The sequence below is a fragment of the Maylandia zebra genome, linkage group LG7, assembly GCF_041146795.1.
Source record: "Maylandia zebra isolate NMK-2024a linkage group LG7, Mzebra_GT3a, whole genome shotgun sequence".
Classification (NCBI taxonomy): Eukaryota; Metazoa; Chordata; class Actinopteri; order Cichliformes; family Cichlidae; genus Maylandia; species Maylandia zebra.
The window spans coordinates 25,868,740-25,889,500 of NC_135173.1; the positions used below are offsets into that span (position 1 = coordinate 25,868,740).

At 40.3% G+C, this 20,761-nt stretch overlaps 1 protein-coding gene across 2 annotated transcripts in view; it reads left to right on the plus strand.

The window, feature by feature from the left end:
- Positions 1-20,761, plus strand: part of met (MET proto-oncogene, receptor tyrosine kinase) — a 70,121-nt gene that overhangs the window by 26,804 nt on the left and 22,556 nt on the right. For both annotated transcript variants that reach the window (XM_004556315.4, XM_004556314.4), the window contains exons 4-11: positions 5,397-5,525; positions 5,615-5,788; positions 6,803-6,960; positions 7,576-7,690; positions 8,973-9,109; positions 9,562-9,726; positions 11,448-11,547; positions 20,007-20,216. In XM_004556315.4, coding sequence (XP_004556372.3) covers positions 5,397-5,525; positions 5,615-5,788; positions 6,803-6,960; positions 7,576-7,690; positions 8,973-9,109; positions 9,562-9,726; positions 11,448-11,547; positions 20,007-20,216 — 1,188 coding nt within the window. The remainder of the gene's footprint in view (positions 1-5,396; positions 5,526-5,614; positions 5,789-6,802; positions 6,961-7,575; positions 7,691-8,972; positions 9,110-9,561; positions 9,727-11,447; positions 11,548-20,006; positions 20,217-20,761) is intronic.

A 20,761-nucleotide genomic window follows, 5' to 3' on the forward strand; every position in this document is an offset into this window, starting at 1 on the left:
CTCTCATTCATGCTTTTACCTACTTTTAACCCGTTGAGTGCAACAGTCTTGCTTGCTGTGGGTTAAAAATTTCCATCAATCAATTTTTTAGCAGAAGAAGCACCTTCCCTATAAAACATCGAGGGAAACTCTGGTTTTCTAGTCACAAAGGTGGGAAATGTATGGGTGCAAACATTGCTTATGAATTTTAGATGCACTTGATTTTGACACAAACTACTTCAAAGCTATTTCAGTTGCTCCTTTGTCACAAGGGGTCATAAAATCAGGTATCTCAGATGTTATTCCTAACAAAACCACAAAAGGTTGTGTCTCCACCTGGAACCAAACCACTGTAGTCCCACTTCACCGTTTATCTATTCTAACCACTTTGTGTTTACCATGAAAATTTTGTTGGCTCATTGGCTCATTAGCTTTTCTAGTCCTAAACTGGGAAGGCGTACATTTGAACTGATGACCTTCTGGCCACCTGGTCAGTCTCAGCCCAAGCTATGCAACAACAAGACAAGAAGCTGTGAGAGGTGGTCGTCTTTGCTATAGCAGTTCATTTCATTGTTAGTGCGGTAGAAAGAATATGTCAACTTTTCATGTATTTCGGTTTCCTGGTTGTTCCCAATGGACAAGGTGAGAGGGAGCATAGGGTAGAGGCAGTGAAAGAAAGAGTGTTGTTCACCCCGATGGACTCCATTCTGGCTCAGGAAGTGTTTCCCTCGACTTCAGTTAGGCCACTGTGGGAATAACACAGTAGCTGTGTTTATAGGCCAAATTTCCCCCCTGCCTGCTTAATACAATAAGCTGTAATTTACGCCGCCATTCCCTCCAGAGAGATTCCTCTTGTATGGCCTTGTCCCCAGAGGAAAGCTACCTATTATATTCAATGATACAAAGCTAATGTTGATCATGAGGCCCAAACAGTGGGAAGAATGATGCAGGAAAACCAGACATTTCTGAGGGTGAGGGTGAGGGCAAGCCGTGTATCAGCCAACCAACAAAATCACATTTAAAATTTACAATGCACAGAACTGTAGGGATTTACAGGACACTGACCCACACAAACGGACAGAAGATTTACTGATTTATTCATGTTTCTGTTTTCTCGTTTTGCAGTAACTTCTCATTGAGGGACTCTTACCAAACTCAAACGAGGCAACAAAGTATGGTTAGCCAGTCATTACATGTCAGGTCCAGATTGATAGAGGTAACAGTGTTTCTGTGTGAGCGCTTCAACTGAACCAGGTCTGGATATCAACAGTGTAAATGCAAAGCAACTGTGTAATAGTGCATTGTGTAACTTTTTTTGTACTGAACCAGAAATGACAGCTATAACGCAGCCCTTGTTCCTGCAGGGCCCTGTCAGTGTGTTGGAGATATGCTGGACATGATTTGTTGTGTTTCCAATACCACAACTCTCTTTTTTGAGTATAAATAGTGTTGCAGAGTTGATGTGGAAAAAAATGTGTGTAGGTGGGTGAGTGTATTATTTAAAAGGTTTAATGGCACTGGTGTAACCGCACACCCTATTAGAGACCCTGTTCTGTGCAGCTTGCTGCGAGGTCTGTAATTGCAGCATAACCACAAGTGATGAATGGTGTTCCAGGTGTTGGGTGCGTGTGCACGTGTGTGGGGAAAATTGATGTGCTTTCGATCATTTCTTGAAGCTCTGTTCATATTTGATGACATGTGGTCATGTATTGCATGTAAGTACAGTAAATTGTATTGCAAGCATCAAGCTAACTGATTGTCAAAAGTGTCAAAAGCATTAATTCTAACCATCCATCACCTTTTGGAGGTTATGGCCGCAGCACCTGAAAGCACTGGAAGGATCTGTAAAATCCCCTGGCTTCCCACGTTTGGAAAACTGTGCATTCACAGCAGTGGGGTGTCATACACTGACTGGCCACTTTATTAGGTACATGGTATGTTCATATCTAATCAGCCAGTCACATTTCAGCAACCCATTACATTTATTTCACTTCAATTCAGGCAAACAGCTGCCTAAAGGTGCTTTATATTGTGAGGTAAAGCTACGATAACACAGAGAAAACCCCAACAATCAGATGACCCCCCTATATGTGTTTTGGCGACAGTGGGAAGGAAAAACTCACTTTTTACAGGAAGAAATCTCCAGCAGAACCAGCCTCAGCGAAGGGCAGTTGGGGGCGAGGAGAGGAAAATGGGACAAAAGACATGCTGTGGAAGAGACGCAGAGATTAATAACAACTAAGAACTAAGAACACAAAACTGAGGATACAGTTGACACAGGTTCAGCAAAATGAATAATAGAAGACTGAAAAAATGTTGCCTTGTTTGATAAGTCTCTTATCTTATCAGGTTGATAGGGTCAGGTTTTGACATAAACAATATGAGAGCATGGATCCATCTTGCTTGTATCGCCAGTTATTGGTGATATTCATGGTGGTATAAAGGCGGCAGACTTTGGCCCCCTTATTACTAAGTGAGCATTTTTCAAAGCCCACTGCCAACCTAAGTATGTAGATATTCTGATGGGCTCCTTCTGTGTGACAAAGCTCAAACATTAGTCAAACTGGTTACTTTAACATGGCAGTGAGTTCACTGTACTCACAGTGGTCTTTACCGTCACCAGATCTCAACCCAAAAGAATACCTTTGGGATGTGCTGGGACAGAAGATTTGTCTCTCGGATGTGCTGCCGACAAATCTGCCAAATCTCCAAAATCCCTGAGGAATGTTAAGGGTAGAAAAAAGTGCCTTGGTACAAAGGCAGGGTACATGAAGTACTGCCAGACTATCAAAATGTGGCTAAAAGACAAATCTGAGACATTTAGATCAAATGGTCACTAAAGTTTTTCAGGAGATGAAAAAATGCCAGCTTCAGTATGAGGACACCATGTTTTTTCAGAGTCCAGCTGTTGTAAGCAAACTTCCCACTCCATTCACGGATTTCTATAGTTTCATTACTGTGTCATTGTTAGTGTTTGAATACACATAAATCATGTTAATGATAAACCTTTGGAGTTAATTTAAGACTCTTTTGTGGATATTGTGTTTTGCATAGGCTTAGTGAAACGGGTACTCGGCCGTTTTGTTTACTAAATAATGTTCCAGACACGTAGCTCTTAGAGAAAATATCAAAATGTATAATGGTGTTTGTTGGGCTGGGTTTTTTTTTTTTTCTCAACCGAAACAATCAATTGGGGAAATGTGGCATTCCATTTATTTTAACACATGTTGTGTTGGTAATTATATTGCAAACTGCTATAAATAATTGTCCAGCCATTTAGATTTTCTGAAATTAGCTAATAACATTTATATTGAGTCCATTCCCATTGGTATATTAGGTTAAGACAGATTATAATTGCCATTGGTTACACATGTGAAGTTCCTGTTTTGGAAATTTCGAGTATACATAGAGTGTGTGTGTCAACTCTGCTTTGCACAATAGATCTTTTAAAGTGAGCCAAAATCCAATGAAGAATTGCCTCAGGAAAGATGACACATTCTGGATCGTTTTCCTTCATGTCAATAAAAAGTCAATCTTCCAGCGTTGCTATTGTTCATATAATGTTTCCCAAGTTTCCCCTGTTATGAATAAATATAGCAATAATGAAAAACAGAGGTGACAAAGGAAAATAACTCCACCTCCACCTACTTATCAGGTGTCCTGATCTGACTTGAGTGCTGATTGCTTAAAAAATGGGGGTTGGCTAGTGGTGGGAGGTGTGTGTTGGGTGCTAACGCAATGTATTGTTGTACATTTGTTTTTTTTAAAAAGAGAGAGAACTGCTTAAGTCCTGTTTCTATCTTCTCTTAGAAAGTAGTACTCTTGTTACTAGATCATTTTGAATGGCTACATTTTTGTTTGATAATCGTCTCCGGGTGGCTTCTTCTTCTGATACATGTTGCAGTCAGTTTCAGATTATATAAGCAGTACCAGAGTTGGGACTGTGATGATGATGTTGTCGTTATACAGACGTGAACAAATTGGTTGGTACCATCTCTGAAATGACTTGTAACTGCCATCTCGTGTTGTTTATTCCATATTTAACACATATCTGACTTTATTTTTGATTTCTGATTCAGTTAAATATTTGATACAATTAAAGAAATGCAAACACGCCATAATGATGATGATAATAATAATAATAATAATAATAATAATAATGGATTGCATTTATATAGCGCGTTTCAAGGCACCCAAAGCACTTTACAATTCCACTATTCATTCACTCTCACATTCACACACTGGTGGAGGCAGCTACAGTTGTAGCCACAGCTGCCCTGGGGCAGACTGACAGAAGCGAGGCCCCTCTGGCCAACTCCAGTAGGCAGTAGGGTAAAGTGTCTTGCCCAGTGTAGTGTCTCCACACTGCATATTTTCAGCTGTTCCCATGGATGTTCAATAGAAGATTAAGATCCTGGCTCATGGAGGGCCATTTAAGTAGTCCAGTGTTTATTTTCCAGCCATTCTTGAGTGCTTTTAGCTTTCTGTTGTGGGTCCTTATCCTGTTTTAGGACCCACAACCTGGGGCTAAGCTTTCTGACGCTCCATGTTCACAGTAGGTACACTAGGTGTCCTTTGTTAAAGCTGATAGAAAAAAAAAATCACCACTTTTACCTCAGTCCAAAGGAATTTGGGGTTTGTCAACATGCAGTTTCACTTTTTTGTATTTTTCCGTCAGTAGAGGAGCCCGCTTGGTTCGTCTTCCATGGAACCCGTTATTGTTTAACATGCAGAGGATGGGGTGATCAGATAGTGACAAGATTTTGAATGGCTTTCTTTACTCTTCTTCTACCATCCACACTATCACTTCTGATGAACCCGGGTTGTAATTCTCCTTCTGTACACATCCTGGAAGGTTGGCTTATATTTTGTAAGAAAATTGGCAACCGTGGTCACAGGAGCACAAAACCTCTGGAGATAGTCTTAACCTTTAATATCTATAATCTTCTGTCGGAGATCCACAGACAGCTGTCTCCTTTGCTTTCTCTGGTTAATGTTCAGTATGTTGCATACAGTGATACCTGATTAAGCAACAGCCAAAGTAAGCTGAATGTCTGATGAAAAGCTCAAAGACACCTGTGTTGATAATTAAGATTAAATACTTTGTTACTTTGTTAGATTATTATTGTAGAGTCTTTGCCTTACAGTATAAAACACATTGAGGTGACTATTATTGCGATTTAGTACTATAAAGATAAAATTGAATTGAATTAAACTTTGTTTAAAACGTGAATATTATGCCAGGATTAATAGTTGCTTTATTGGTACCAACAAATATGCCCATACTATTTTAGCACGTCTTTATAAAATATTCATACTTATATTTTTACTCTGTCACAGGCATGTAAGTATATGACAGACATCGGTATGAACTGAAACCCCTTTAGGATAACTGCAGTAATGTTTCCCTCTTTTAGGTGTTGTTCTCCCGATTTGCCTCTCCCCATGTCAACATCCACCTGGACTCGAGACCTGTCACCGCCAGTGTAGCACTGCTCGATGCTGACCATTCAGATGGAGCCATTCTGATGGCCACAGGAAACAAGGTAAACCACTAATTATGGAATGCGCCTGTGCCTTTTTTGTTTGTTTGTTTTTATATTAAGTTCTTTTGTTCTGAATTCTGCCCACCTAGATCACTAAGGTCCCTTTAATTGGCCCCGGCTGTGGTCAGCTGACCACATGCATTTCGTGTTTGTTGTCGTCAAGAGTGACAGAATGTGGCTGGTGTGATGGACGCTGTACAAGAGCAAGCGAGTGCACCTCCTCCATCTGGACCCAGGACTACTGCACACCTGAGATTACCAAGGTAACCACAGTACACAAAGGTTGTGCATGTTTTGCGTGTTCATCATTAGCCACAGGCATGATTTGGTCATCCAAAATGAGCGCTATTAAAGCTCATTGATATTTCAGTTTTTAGGTTTCTTCTATATGTTCTTCAGTGGTTCTGAAATAAAAAGCAAACTTAAGTAACTTCTCCTGACTGTGTTTCCTTAACCATGTATCATACAATCACACCATGCTGTGTTCATACCTTACACAGACTGTCTCTTACTCTTCTCCTGCCAAATACTGTTCATGTAACCTGTCTGTTGAGCCTTTCATCTGCACGTGTTTGCACTGTATTTGTATAGTACTTACGAAGGTTAAGGTGCTTCCTGAGAGGCAAACGTTTTACAGCTGCACTGAACTACTAAACTCTGCTCTGGCATTGTCAGACTCAACTAAGCTCAGCTGGATTCCATTCTCTCTGACTTTAATGCTACACTCCATGCTGCTACTCTGCCTTCATTTAAACGCACACACACACAAAAATGGCAGCTGACCTCCATTGCCCTAAATGTACCTCTAAAAGCACCTTTTGTGCTTGAAGGTCTTGCTTGAGGGTCGGCCTCAATCCAGAAAAGCTGAGTGGATGTTTCTTGCACAGCAGTCGTTGCCTGGTTGTTACCTTCTAAGTGTTGTTACTTACTCTTCTGCATCATGTGCTCAAAGTGTGTGTGTGTGTGTGTGTGTGTGTGTGTGTGTGTGTGTGTGTGTGTGTGTGTGTGTGTGTGTGTGTGTGTGTGTGTGTGTTTATTTTGTTTTTTTTCTAAGAAGGAAACCAGTTAGTTGAAAAAGCTTGGTATTGAGCAGTTTTTAGAAATGGAGAAAATTAAGTTCAGAATTCAACTGCACACTTCTTTACTTTCTACATCTCATCTCAGAACATATTTGTAGTATTGCACATGTCTGTTAAGTTCAGGGTCCACATCTCAATTTTATGGGAAGAAAAATGTCAAAGGGATTGTTTAAAATATGTTCTTTATGAATGCATTAGGTTAGTCCAGCCTCTGGACCAATACGAGGCTCTACTGTAGTGACGATTTGTGGCAAGAACTTTGGTTTCGACAAGACAGAGAACTTCAAGGCTTCCATGGTAACCGTGGAGGTGGCAGGGGCTTCCTGTAAACTGTCCAGGCAAGAAAACTCCAACAGGTATGCTTGTGTTTTGGTAAAGAGTGTTTTTTGGGGATGGGAGTGTTAATAAATGTTGTGCATGTGTTTTGTGCAAGTTGCACTGGCCTGCTGTGACGTATTCAAACAGCACTGGTTCTGCACAGTATCTGAAAAGCCACCTTTTAGAGGAAAAGGGAGAGCCAGAGTGTATGTTAAGTGGTGAGTGTTTATGAAACAAAGGGACCACTACACTGGTGTCCTATAGGGGGAGAGCACATTTATTAGGGGTTATTGTGTTGAAGGAAGAATGTTAAGAAGCCCCAAACACCCCCACCCTTAACTCTTTTGCAGCCTGCAACATTCAACACATGACTCCCTTAACTGAAAAATTGCTGGGAAAAATCGCTGAATGCAGACTTTCCGCTTTCCCAAATCCACTGGGGCCATGTCCCATTCAGAAGAACCCTTTTGCTACAAACAACCTCATTACAAATTGGGGGGAAAATAAAAACACTGCCCACACAATCCCATGAAAATTGTGTCTTTGTGCATTCCTGCAAGGCAGTGGATGATCATTGAATTAAGCTAAATGCCGGCTGGCTTGGCAGGGTATAATGCCTGATCTATGTGTTGTTTGGGGGGGGTTGGCTATAGGTGGACTGAGATGCACTGTTCCCCAGTGTTTAATGGGAACCTCACCCCATCAGGAGACGTTGTGAAGGTCACCAGTGGCCAAAATGTGACCAAGTTCAAGGGTTTCAATTTTGTGGTAAGACTACTTTTCTCCTTCTTTTTGGTATCACTGTTTTGAAAATCTCAGTACTTTACAACTGATTCTTGACATGTAAAAATGGAACATGGTGATATCACATGTTACCAAGTGTACTTGATGATGGTAAAGCTGCTGTTTAAAACTGTTTAGGATTGATTTGTAATTCTTCGGTTCCTACGATTCTTAGAGTCAGTTTCAAAAACTATATATTTTTTACCCACAGAGTGGGTAACAAACTTTATACATACCCGTTATTAAAATGCATCTTGGGCTACAGCCTTGTGCAAAACAAATGGGTAGTGATAACTGCACTCTTATGAACTGGTGCATCACTGCTTAATTTCCCTGGGGTGAGAAATGTCAGACAAGTAAGCTGTCCTAAAATATCAACCGAACTTCTTGTACACTGCTAGAAAGTTAACTTGCTCTCAAGTTTTCCAAACCGCCTCAGAAATCCATCACTGATGATCACATGAACAAGTACTTGATATATTGAAAATAATAATTTATGTAATTGTAATATTACTCATATTCACGATAAATAAATTCATATGTAAGGTAGAGACCCAACAGTAATACAAAGAAACCCCCAACAATCAGACGACTATGAGCGAGTACTTGGCAACAGTGGGAAGGAAAAACTCTCTTTTAACAGGAAGAAATCTCCAGCAGGCTCAGGGAGGGCATCTATTTCCTGCAACTGCTTGGGGTTTAGGGGCAGGAGACAGGACAAAAAACACACTGTGGACACAGAGAAATGAATAACGCATATGCATGGTGAGTGAAAAGATCTGAGAAAAAGTAGTGCTCAGTGCAACATGGGAAGCCCCCAGCAGCCTAGGCCTATTGCTGCGTAATTAAGTGAGGATTCAGGGCCACCTGAGCCAGGCTTAACTTATAGGCTTTATCAAAAAGGAAAATTTTAAGCCTAATTTTCAAAGTAGCAATGTCAAAATCCTGAGCCCAAACTCAGAGCTCCTCTTTCAACATGATATATGATAAATATGGAGAAAACCCAGCTCTTGTAAATATTTAGTTTACCCTCCATCATTAATAACACCATTCAGTTGATATTGCAGCAACATGGAAGAAGATCTGATAGCTAGATAAATCTGAAAATCTGATATCGTGAGCACTAAAATCTCCATGTGTTCTTCATAAATCCTGGGTACGTTCATACCTTTACTTTGTAGTCCAGTAGTGTTCATACCACATGTTAATGTTAATGTCAATGCCAGATTTAAAAAAAGTCGGTGGTTGTCTCCTTCTCTACCTGTAGGACCCTGTGATCAGTGACATCTTCCCAACATTTGGGCCAAAGTCAGGAAACACCATGCTGACCATTACAGGAGCAAACCTGGATACGGGAAGCAAGCGAGAGGTGACAATAGGGAATGCAATCTGCAACGTTCAGAGGTACGATCACTCTTTTTTTCTTAATGCTACCTTTGTTTTCTGTTTGGCTTACACAGATATATTGTCTGTATGGATAATTTCAAGTTAGCTTTTTTAGTTGTGGGCTTTTGGGGAGGGTTTTTTTTTTTTCATGTCATCAGAAAAGAATATACAAGTGTTTATTGTGCCTTAGCATTACTTTCATTTTAGGGAGACTTTTTTTGCCTAGCATTAGCCTTTGCAGAAAGGCTAATAAAATTAAATGATCTTTTTTCATTATCTCTTGTTTTTCTTGCTCTTGTCCTCATTCTATACTTTTTTCTGCTCTACAAGCAGAATTACCTGCAGGACCGATGAGAAAAATGCATGAATAGCCTCTTGGACAATGCTTACCATTGTACATACTAAAAAAACCCAATACATCATTTGTTTTTACTCACTCACCCTGACCTCATCTTTATCACCACCATCAGCTGGTCATCCAACATGGTGACTTGTAAGACGCCACCATATGCGGTTCTCTCAAGCCAAACTGTGAAGCTGACAGTGGATTCGGTGGAGCGCCGCGCCCCTATGCAGTTCACCTACAACCAAGACCCGATCATCAACAACATCCAGCCCTCACGCTCCTTTGTGAGGTTAGAGTTTAGTTTATTAAGATCCCCATTGGCCCCTGCGATAGCTGTAGCTACTCTTCCTAGGCTCTGACGAACTTTTCAACAAAAAAACCTTTTTCATATCTAAAACAGTCATTCAAATGATTCATAATGAATTCTGATATCATTTATAGCCACATCTGTGTGATGGCCAGAGTTGAACTGCTTACTACATATTTAAGCCCATTTCTTTAAAAAAAAAAAAAAAAAAAAGGTGGGAAGCAATGATTTACAAATCTCATAAATCCATATTTTATTCACAGTAGGGCATAGAAAACATTTCAGCTGTTTAAACTGAGGCATTTTACTATTTCACAAAAAATATTAGCTCACTTTGAATTCGAGGGCAGCAACATGTCTTAAAAAGGTTGCAATGGGAGCAACAAAAGGCTGGAAATGTAAGTGGTGCTAAAAAGAAACAACTGCAGTTGTCAGTTTTATTCATATAGCTTAAAATCACAACGACAGTCACCTCAAGGGGCTTTGTATTGTAAGATAAATACTCTATAGTAATACAATACAATAATTTGGCATCTAATTAGGTCTGTTGGCAATAGGTCATTATCATAATTGGGTATAAAAGAGCATCTTAGAGCTTGGAAGAGTTTCTTAGAAGTGTAGACGGGCAGGGTTTCACCCATCTGCAAAATACTACACCTTCAATTGTGATAAGTGATGCAGTGGTGTCACTGCATGGGCTCAGGAACACTTACAGAAAACACTGTCTGTGAACAAAGTTCACCACCATGTCGTGATAGCGACACAGTGATACAGAGAAGAAGCCATATATGAACATGATCCAGAAAGGCTGCTATCTTGGGCCAAAGCTCATTTAAAATAGACTGAGGCAAAGTGGGAAAAAAAATTCTGTGGTCACATGAATCAAAATTTCAAATTCCTTTTGGAAACATGAGCCAGACCAAGAGGATTGTTATAATTCCTCAGTTTAAATGCCTGATGGTTAGGTGGAGCAGCTGCCTACTGAATTGGCAGCATGCACATCTGGTAAGGCACCAAACAATGCTGAAAGGTATATACAGGTTTTAGAGCAATTCATGCTCCCATTTAGACAATGTTTTTTTTCAGGGAACATCTTGCTTATTTCAGCAAGACAACAGTAAAATGTATACTGCATCTATTTGAACAGTATGGCTTCATAGCAGAAGAGTATGGGTATGGAAACAGTCTACCTGCAGTCCAAACCCTTCCCCTACTGAAAACATTTGGAGAATTAATAAAACAAAAAGTACAACAAAGCAAACACAGGACAGCTAGAATCCTCAATCTGACAGAAATGGTAAAACATTCCTCTCACGTTTTCTCCTTTTCTATCTTCTATTGTGAATAAAATATGTTTGGGATTTGTAAATCAGTGCATCCTGTTATTATTTAAATTTTACCGAGCATCCCACCTTTTTTTGTAAGTGGAATTGTATTTATTTTGGATATCAGTTTGCAGTCTCAGCAAATTTCCTCTGAATATAAGCTGAGACATATATTTCTTGACCCAAGATGAAGTACGAAAGAGTGAGTTGGCGTTTCGACTGCCGATTAATGCTTTAGTTTTTACAGCAGTAGGAAATGAGTGGGAGGTGATGAGTGGCTAAACTGCTAACGCTAACAGCTGGTCACTCCCTGTAGGATTCTACTGTTTCCCCTTCTGATGCTAATGCTAATATCCTTTCTCTCCCACCTCACTGTAGCGGAGGCTGCACAGTGTCGGCTCACGGTTTTTTCCTCAAGTCCGGCCTTCAACCCATGATGCTTGTCTCCATTGGTCAGAATACTGAGACCTTCCATGTGGTAAGTACAATTCGGATTTAAACATTAAAATGAGAGTTGTCAGTGAATCTATATTTAAGTAGATGAAGAAATGCAAGTTTGAAATTTGGTTTTCCACTGGTTTGAAAAATACAGTCTAGAGAGGATGATACTTTGGAGATGGCCACCTCTCCTTCCTTGTTTTTGTACATCAGTTCAAACGTCAATTCAACATAATAGAAAAAAGCCACTGTTTAAAGCTATGTGGTTTTTTCAAAAAATCATGAAAATGTAAACATGAATATGTCATGTAAACCTTTTGGTTCCTAATTTACGTTTCTGAGTTTAGGTCTTGAGGCTTCTCATATCCTGGGCCGCATTAAATCACATGATGAACAGCAGCAGGCGAAATGGAGAAAAATAAACATTCCAGTGCCTCACTATCACATGCATGGTATTGCCATTATGCATACCCACGCTTCCACAAACCTCTTAGAAGAAAAAAAGATTTCTCCACAATAGTAAAAAGCTAAAGTTTCAGACAGACATGAGAAGAAAGGAAATGGAAAATCCACAGTCTGATCTGCAGGATCCAGCTGCAACCTCTGACTCATGCACAGTAGCAGAAGCAAAGCCTTTAGGATGCTCTGGCTCACCGTACCTCCGTCAGGTTTTATTCCACTTATTGCACGAAAGTGATACACACACACATACACGTACACACACGCACCACTTTACAGTGAAAGCCTGGAGGTGTTTTAAATTATACAACACCTCCACACACGTCTTTCACCACGCTGTCTGTGGCCCTTTAAAATTGCTAAAATTGATGTATCTCAATTATAAAAGCCTTAAGAAGTTGTTAAATGTATATAAAATGTCATCCAGGTCATAAGTCAAAGGCAAGGGACTGGTTTGAGTTACAGTGACATTTCTACTGACTAATCTGGCCCATTAGACTCTTGATAAATGACATTTTATAGCTCATATATTATATCACCTGAACAAGAGGATCATATTTGAACAGAGGGAAGCTGTACAATGTAATCATTAAGGTTAAATGCACTTTTTTTCTACCAGTCCACATGGCCTTAGTGTTATACTTCCTGCATTTGAGAGTATTTGAGGGTCTGCCTGGGTCCAAGTAAATGTCATCATCAGAAAGTGAAATGTGGCTATCCACTTACCCTCTACATTGTTGTGACTGCTCTGACTTACCCATGCAGACATTACGCTATCCATGCATTACGCTACAGGTTATTAAAATGACTTTGTCCACAATGTGTGCAGCTGAGATTATATAATTTCATTTAGGACATCTCACCGAAGTGCCAGTGCAGTTACACTGTGGTTCACTGCAAAATGACATTCAAACTATTTCACATTGTAAGTCAGAGTGTTTTTATGGATGATGTTACTGAATGGGATGGACAGTTTTGCTTCACTTCCCAGCAAAAAGATGAAGATCTTCAATGTAAAGCACAGGCGAGAGAAAGGGAAAAAAACTTCTTGGCGAGTGTTTTGCTGTCTTAGCAAAGTTTTCATGTTGCAGCCAGAATAATTCAGTCCTGTCTGAAGTAACAGTGCTGACCGCATAAACTACCCAGCGTGGTTTCCGACGATGTGAACTTACTGATCCTCTGATCCACTCTCATAGTGCACTTGGATAACAGTCTCACGGCTTGGGTTTCATTGCAGTTGCTGTTAAAATGATACCATTTTTTCTCCTTTAAGAGAGAAAGTAAATTAAGTAAGTTTAACCTCTTCTTGTCCTGCCAGCTGAAACTAAACAGAAACTGTTGCTCTTACTTTCCTGTAACTTCTCCAATTGCATAATCGGTTGGAAAATGGTTCTAGCAAATGTTCTTTGAGACTAAACGTGGCGTGTTTTTCTGGTGGTTCAAAACAAACAAACAGGTCCTTTCACACAGGGAATGTGTGCCCTGTCTCTTTGTGTGTTGTTTGCTTTAGGGAGGCGGTTTAAGGGCAAGAAGTGTAATGATGTTATCTGTTATCCTGAAACGCTCCTGCAGGTTCAGTCAGGAGATAATAATAAGCTTGCTAAATACACACGAATACCTGAACAAAACACCTACTCTAATGGAATAAGACCTCCATTTCAAATCTTAGTGGCAGAATATCCTTTTATCTGTCTTTGTTTTTCTGTCACACTTTTAAAAACACACACGCACACACAGTCTGCACTGTCTCATCTTTCATTTTCCCTTTCTCTGGTCATTGACCTGCGTTCAGGTCATCACTTGATGGGTCTCAAGGGAGCTCAGGCTTCATTACACACCAACAGCATGAGCAGATGCAACTCTGAAATTAGCCTGATGATCCAAAATTACTAGTTCCTATTCCTACTTCATCCATCAAGTAGACGGACCTCCCAGTGTAGCTGTTATCACTGCGTATTTTGTTGGCGAACTTCCACTGAGTTCCTCTGAGAGACAGTAGGTTTTTTCTTGGTTTTTTTAATTCCTTTATTATTTTTCTTTCTTCATTAGTGTTTCTCTAGCATCCAGTATGAGGGGAAAAAAAGACAATCTGTCCACTTCACGTGCCAAGATTTGCCTACTTCATGTTATTTTGCCTTTTGAGTTACACTGACATTCTCTGTTCTCTTGTCGACACATTGCTTTGCTTTTTTAATTTTCTACCCTGTGTGAACAGTTAGCAGGGGTGTAGATTTTTGACTGACCAGTGGGTGATGCCACATCTCTGTTTAGTTAATTAAATCACGTTTTACTTCATGTGCACATCAAAAAACAAACATTGCTGAATTACAGTTTTGAAAAATGCAGTCATCAGTTTCAGTTTGTAGCAAATTGTTACAGCCAAATGTGACTGCTGTAATTTCATCTGTAGTTTTATGGGATGTGTAGGGCCATTTTGCTTTTTAAAGGGTTTTTTTATGTGTCACCTGGTCCTATGGTAATGGAAGCTTATATGCGGTTGGTCATGGTCTAGTTCACTTTAAAGGTATTAACACATTTTGTGACAGTGTGTGTGTCTAAGATGACTGAAGGCATGTTTAAGTGAACCTTCGACCTCAGAGATTATCGTTCATTTTGAACCGGAATAACAGACCAAAGAATAGCAAGGACAAATTTCAGGCTTTCCTGGAAAGGGCAAGAGAAAGCATGAAGTGAAATGCTTGTATAAAAAGGGCTATTATTACTAATGATTTAGGAAGGGATCATGCCCCATAGGGCTCCAGCTGTCGCCTGTTAAATTCTTTCCAGTAAACGGGATGGGTTAAGCCATAGCCTAGGAAAGGACAGTATAAGTGTCTCATTGTAAGTCTCATTGTGTCTCATTGCACGGATCGTTCACAAATGGACAACACAGAAGTTTCTATCGCCAAGAGTAATGTGAGCCGGCGTGTCATGGCTCTAGAACTGTTTTCATGTGATCAGCTTAGTGTCCGAGAAGCTGTTAAAGAATGAAAACCTGCCATCCAATCAGATGAGATCTTCAGCCCTGAGATCTTCACACTAAAACAGGTTGTAGAAAAAAACCAAGACCTACTGAGAAACCAACAGCAGAGATTTAGGGGTCTCAGCTAGAGCCAGAGCATAAAAAAACAGCCAGTGTTGACTTGATATCTGGCCTTTAGATCTCCAGTAAAGCCCAGTCTCAGCCAATCTCAGCTTTCCCACAAACATCAAAGAGATTTCTTTTATGCTCCATCGTGAAAAGCTGGCATGGTCACAAAGTCAAAGGAGGCTACATATACACACAAAAAAACCCAGCAAAATGTCATCTGTGAATTTTCACATTGCTCCTAACACAAAGCTCGGGGAGTGGAGTTCATGATGCCAGGACTGCTTTGCTGTACTGCACCATCACAGATAGTTTGGTTTAACTGGAGGCTTCACCACAGCCAGACACCTGTTGCCTGAATTCACAGATTGGCTTGTTTCGTGTCAGACGCCTCTTCCTATCTCATCCTGGAGGAAATAATCCTTCCAGCTGACACCTGAATGCCTCACAGAGTTTCTTTACTTTCCCATGGCCCCCCACAGCTGGTAGGTGTCTGAAAGTATTTGTTCCTGTTAGACCTGCGCTGTTGCTAAAATATGAGGCCGTAAGATAAAAGTGGTACCAGCCATTTATCAAGAAAAAACAGTTGTTGTCAACAATAAACAGGTAATTAATGCCAGATATGTCAATCTGTGGGTTAAAACATATCAAACAGTTCCAAAACCTGATTTTGAGGATTTCAAATAAACTTATGTTTATTTGATAACCCATAAAGTACTCTTGCAAAGAGTTCATTATATTATAGATAAACATATTTAATGTAGTGTAGTCCAGCTCAGCAACTGAAAAGAGATAAGTAAGAGCATATATAAAAAGACAGAGTGTCTTAGGGGGGTGCAAAATGCATTATATAAAAGGCAAAATAAGAAATAATAAAACTGACACTAAAAAGCTGAGCAAAGATGCAGCTGAAGTGAAGTCTTTAAACCCAAAGTGTATGACCGCACAACGCAGTGTGGTAGGAAGCAGCTCCGGTATAAATCACTCTTGATGTGACAAGCACTTTTGTACGTGGGAGCTCCGTTATGACTTGGCTTTTTCACAGGCTGTTACACTAATGATCCTTCGGGGACAGCAGAGGTTTTTGGGATCGCTGGTTCTCTCATCACCCCACAGTAAACCTCTTGGCTCACTTGCTGTCCAGCTTGCCCAGCAATTGTATTCACAGCTGCTCCCAACTTAAAGCCCGTCACCTTCTCTCCTTAAATAAGAGGAGACATCAACCAAACAATGAATCTGACTGCAGTTTCCACTAATTCACAGGATATTTTTCCTTTCACTGCACCCATGGGAGGCAAGGAGGAGGGGGTTTGCCCTTCGTCCTATTCTGTCCGCTCCTTATTGATATGTAAACGAGAGAGGCGCATTGGATTGCTTTTGTTATGAGACCTGGGAGCTACCCTCACACACTAACACACACTTTATGTTTGCTTTTTGTGTTTTGATTGTGTTTGTGCACTTTATGTCTGCGTTTAAGCGTTTGCAGATGAACATTTCCTCTGCATGTGTTTGTATGTGTCCATTTGGGCGACTCACCAGGGAATCAGATTGGCAAATGTGTGAGGAAGTTTCAGCCACACTTCAACAATACTGCTGTTCCTGCAGTCAGAGCACCTCTCCAGGGAGGCAGATATCAATCAGTATGTTAGAAGTCAGATTTCAGCCAGTCTGCCAAGTGATTTTACATATAACAAACTATACTGACTCCATAATACATTGTTTCCCAACTGGTCTAACCCCATGAAAAACGCTGGTTCTTTATTCTCAAGTCATAGTCTTAAGAATTCAGATCTCCCATTGTGAAGAAAATACACTGAAAATATTAAAGTGTAAAGGGGCCTATTCTATAGTTCTTCTGATTATTTGCTCCTTGAGAACAAATGATTTGAATAGCGGGTGCATGGCGATTTCTTTGCCCACACCCATGGAGATGATTGCTTTCACTGATAGATTAAAAAAACCCACAAAACGTGAAGAGCAGTGAGCCGCTGCGTCCGTGCACGCCACCATCTTGTAGCCAAGATCATTAGAGATAAGAAAAAACAGTCCACACAGGGAGTGAGTCACTCATCTCCCATTGCGTTGAAGATGACGGTTTGTCACTAGCAGTTATTCCAGGTTCCAGTTGCATAGATAACCCTCTAATGTATGTACTACCAGGTGATATGCTAATCACCAGTATCCTGCTCTCATTGGCAGTTGCTTCAATTGTTTGCCTTAAAGTTTAAAAAGAAAAAATCTCCGGACCTGTCTATTTCACATCACCATTGGTTTTTTCACACGTAATAATTTCAGATTGCAAAATATCATTGACATTTTATGGCTCTGCATTGCTACATTACTGCTAGACACAGACAGAAATAAAGTAAAATGATAATAGGTCCCATTTAAAGTGCACTTGGAGCTGATTCAGGTTTCCCTGTTGCTTACAGTATAGGGAACCCAGCCTACTGTTTATTAACTGGGAGCCACTGAAATAATTGTGAACTGTTTGCAGTATTCATTTAAGGTTTTAGTCCAGTATTCTCACACAGATACTCAAAATTACTAGCAGCTGGCTGGCTGTTGGTTAGGTGCAGAGAAGACCAGGGGTAAGGTGTCTATCCATACAATCATCCAATCCAGCCTCTGGCACTTGTTCAAATCAGTCAGTCAGCAGTCTTCATCTGTCTCAAGCAACACAAACACACACTTTGGAGGATGGAGTGAAAAAGACACACACACCCTAGCTCTAATGGGAGGAGCCAAACATATAAACAACATGGCACATGATCCATTATCATAAGACTGTGCATCTGCAAGCTGCTTTGCAACCCATCTCATGCTGATTTAAATCAGCTCTATTCTATGCTGTTACTGCTCTCCTCATCTCATTCAGTCAGAAAAGCATGGAAGTCGTGGAACAGACGTGTGCTGCTGAATTTTAGTCTTCATTTGGCTGTTGTGGTCTACCTGTTCTTTGTTATGCTATTACTCAGTGATTATTCAATGATTATTGACATGTCTCTTTAAGTGTCACATAACTGGCATTCAAGGCTGAAAATACAAAGGATGTTAAATATGCTTCTTTGTTTTTCAGGGGGGGAAAAATTGCACTATTGCTTTAGAGCAACTAAAAACCATCCATGGCATATCCTACCCATTTTGGCCCTGGACACTGTCACAAGAGAGATTCTTTATTTCAAGAGTTTCACTTCCTGTATAAATAGAAGTTAAAAATCTCTGTGGTGCGTCTCTGTGTCCCTAAAGAACTTCATTAAATGACAGTAAAGACTCACAAAAACATCCGTGTGCCTGCACAGCAGGTGTTTTTCCACCTCCCACTCCTGCTCTCAAGGACACATCTACTTTTGTAACCCAGAAGATAAACACAGTCTATCATTACCAAAGAGCAAATATCAACATTGATCTTTCAGCACACAGACAAGCAAATATGGTTTGTTCTGTGAGCACCTACATGGAAGCATATAATGCCATCACACTTTCTAACGGCTTTCTGTCACTTGCATGGGTATTTGCTTTGTGTAATGGCTAAACCCTTTCTTTTATTCTCTAAGCTTGACCTCTGTACCGGAGTCTGGACATAAACCTAAATCCAGTGTTGTCTCCTTTAGTCCAAAAAATAAAACAGCATGGTTACAGGGAGAAGATAAGTTAGCAAATCATTGTGTAATCATTATTAGCTTAAATGTGAAGGCATGTGAAAAACTTTCAGATTAGTATTGCAATTGCAGTGATATGTACAGAAACCAACATGCAGATGTTCAGCATAGTAGTAGGTTAGTGCTGACCTCTGTCGTACTGTCTTTGCAGTGGATTTCCCTTACGTGAGTCTGTGGCACTCTAACATTTCATGTTTCCCTTATATAAGCACACCGTGCAACATCATATGGATATACAAAGACACAAAGTCCAGCTTTAGACCTTAAGTCAACCACATCGTGTTTAGATCTCTGCCTGGAGATGTCAGCCTCAGTGTCTCAATCCCTGTTGGATACCTTTATTAATGTTAAACAACATGAAACTGCCACACCTCAAAGGGCTGTTTTCTATTTTCCAAGCTGTCTGTCTCTCACTGGGGGCCTTAGCGAGCACAAAAGCTGTGAGGCCTATGTGGGTGGAATCCAACAAAGGATAAAACTCTGTTGTGCCCCTAGGCTACACGTGTAAACACAGCAGTGGCTGACAGCAGGCACAGTCCCATGTAATGTGTTGAGTGTAAGAGAAGCTCCCAAATGAAGAATTATTACATCGTTGCTCTACAGAGTGACTGAATCAAGAGCTTAACCCAGTACCAAGTATCAAGAGTAGTTGAAGAGTTGCATGCGTGCAGATGTGTGTCTGTAATTTTAAAGACTGGGTCAGAGAGGTGCCAAAAATCAATTTGTTGTGGTTTTTTAATGGTTGCTGCTCTTTATGTATCATTAAAGGTTAAGCTTAGAGCGAGCAGTCAAGAAAGGGAGTTGGTTTTATGCAGTTTGGACTATTTTTGAATGGCCCTTTTTTTCTTTTTTACACTGTTTTAAGTCACAACAAGAAGCTGAGAATAGATTTCCATAAATCTAAATTGGATCATTTGAATGGTTCTTCTGTAGTCAGATACAGAGAAAAGAAATAGTACATAAATCTGGAAAAAGTAAGATATATTTTGATATAGTGTCTACAAATAACTTGGATTCCTTTATTTGTGAACATGTGTCTCTGATCACCCAGACATTATTATCTTAATTCCTTGCAACCTTACATCAGAGCTTGTAAGCTTCTTAATAAAAGAAACACCCTGGAGTTTAACAAGGAAAGTGTTTTTTCCCCAGAGTACCTGAGTAGTTTGCTATGGTTTTGGTTTTGTTCTGTTTTTTCAATGAACTAAAATGATCTTGAAAGGTGTCTGCATTTCCACAGTGGTCTAATGCATTTTTATCTGTCTATTGTCCCACCTGTCTTTCCACCAGAGCTGTGTGTATGGTGAAAATCAGACTTCCATCCAGTGCACAACACCCTCTCTGGTCAAACTGGGCATGCAGCCGCCGGTCATCACCAGGGTGTCATTTGTCCTGGACGGCTATTCAACTAAACAGTTGGATATGATCTATGTGGAGGACCCGCTATTCCAGGACCCTAAGCTCACTTCTAAGGACAACAAGAGCATAGTGGAGCTCAAAGTGAGGAGATTTGCACAATAAACCAACTTTTAACATTATGAACTTTCAATGCAGTGTTCAGTGAAAAATGACCCGGCTACAGTCCATAGCTAAGAAAATCTCTTCCTATGTGCTGCAACAAATTTCAGTTTCAAGTTCAAGAAATGCTTTGCTCGCTTGACAAGAGCAAGACAAAGGTGCAGAAGAAAAATAGAACAAAAACAGAAGAAATCATTAGTGTTTGTATTCTATTCTGTATTGTTAAGTTCACAAGTTAGATTGACAAGTTTGAGACAGGTGGAAGTTCACACCCCATAGTTCCTGCGCTTTACCTTCCAGTGCTCACACGCATTCACACGTAAAGCCCCCCATGGTCCAGGTCAAGTGGGGAAGGAAACAATACTGAAAGAAAAACAGGATGCAGAGTCAGTTTCCCATCATTTCCATCCTCCACACCAACATCCCCATCCCTCCTCCACTGTTATACCTCTCTGTGCATGCTCTCTATTGACTTGCATTGTTGTTGCTGCTGAGGGCAAAGCTTTTGACATATTAATGCTGCTTTT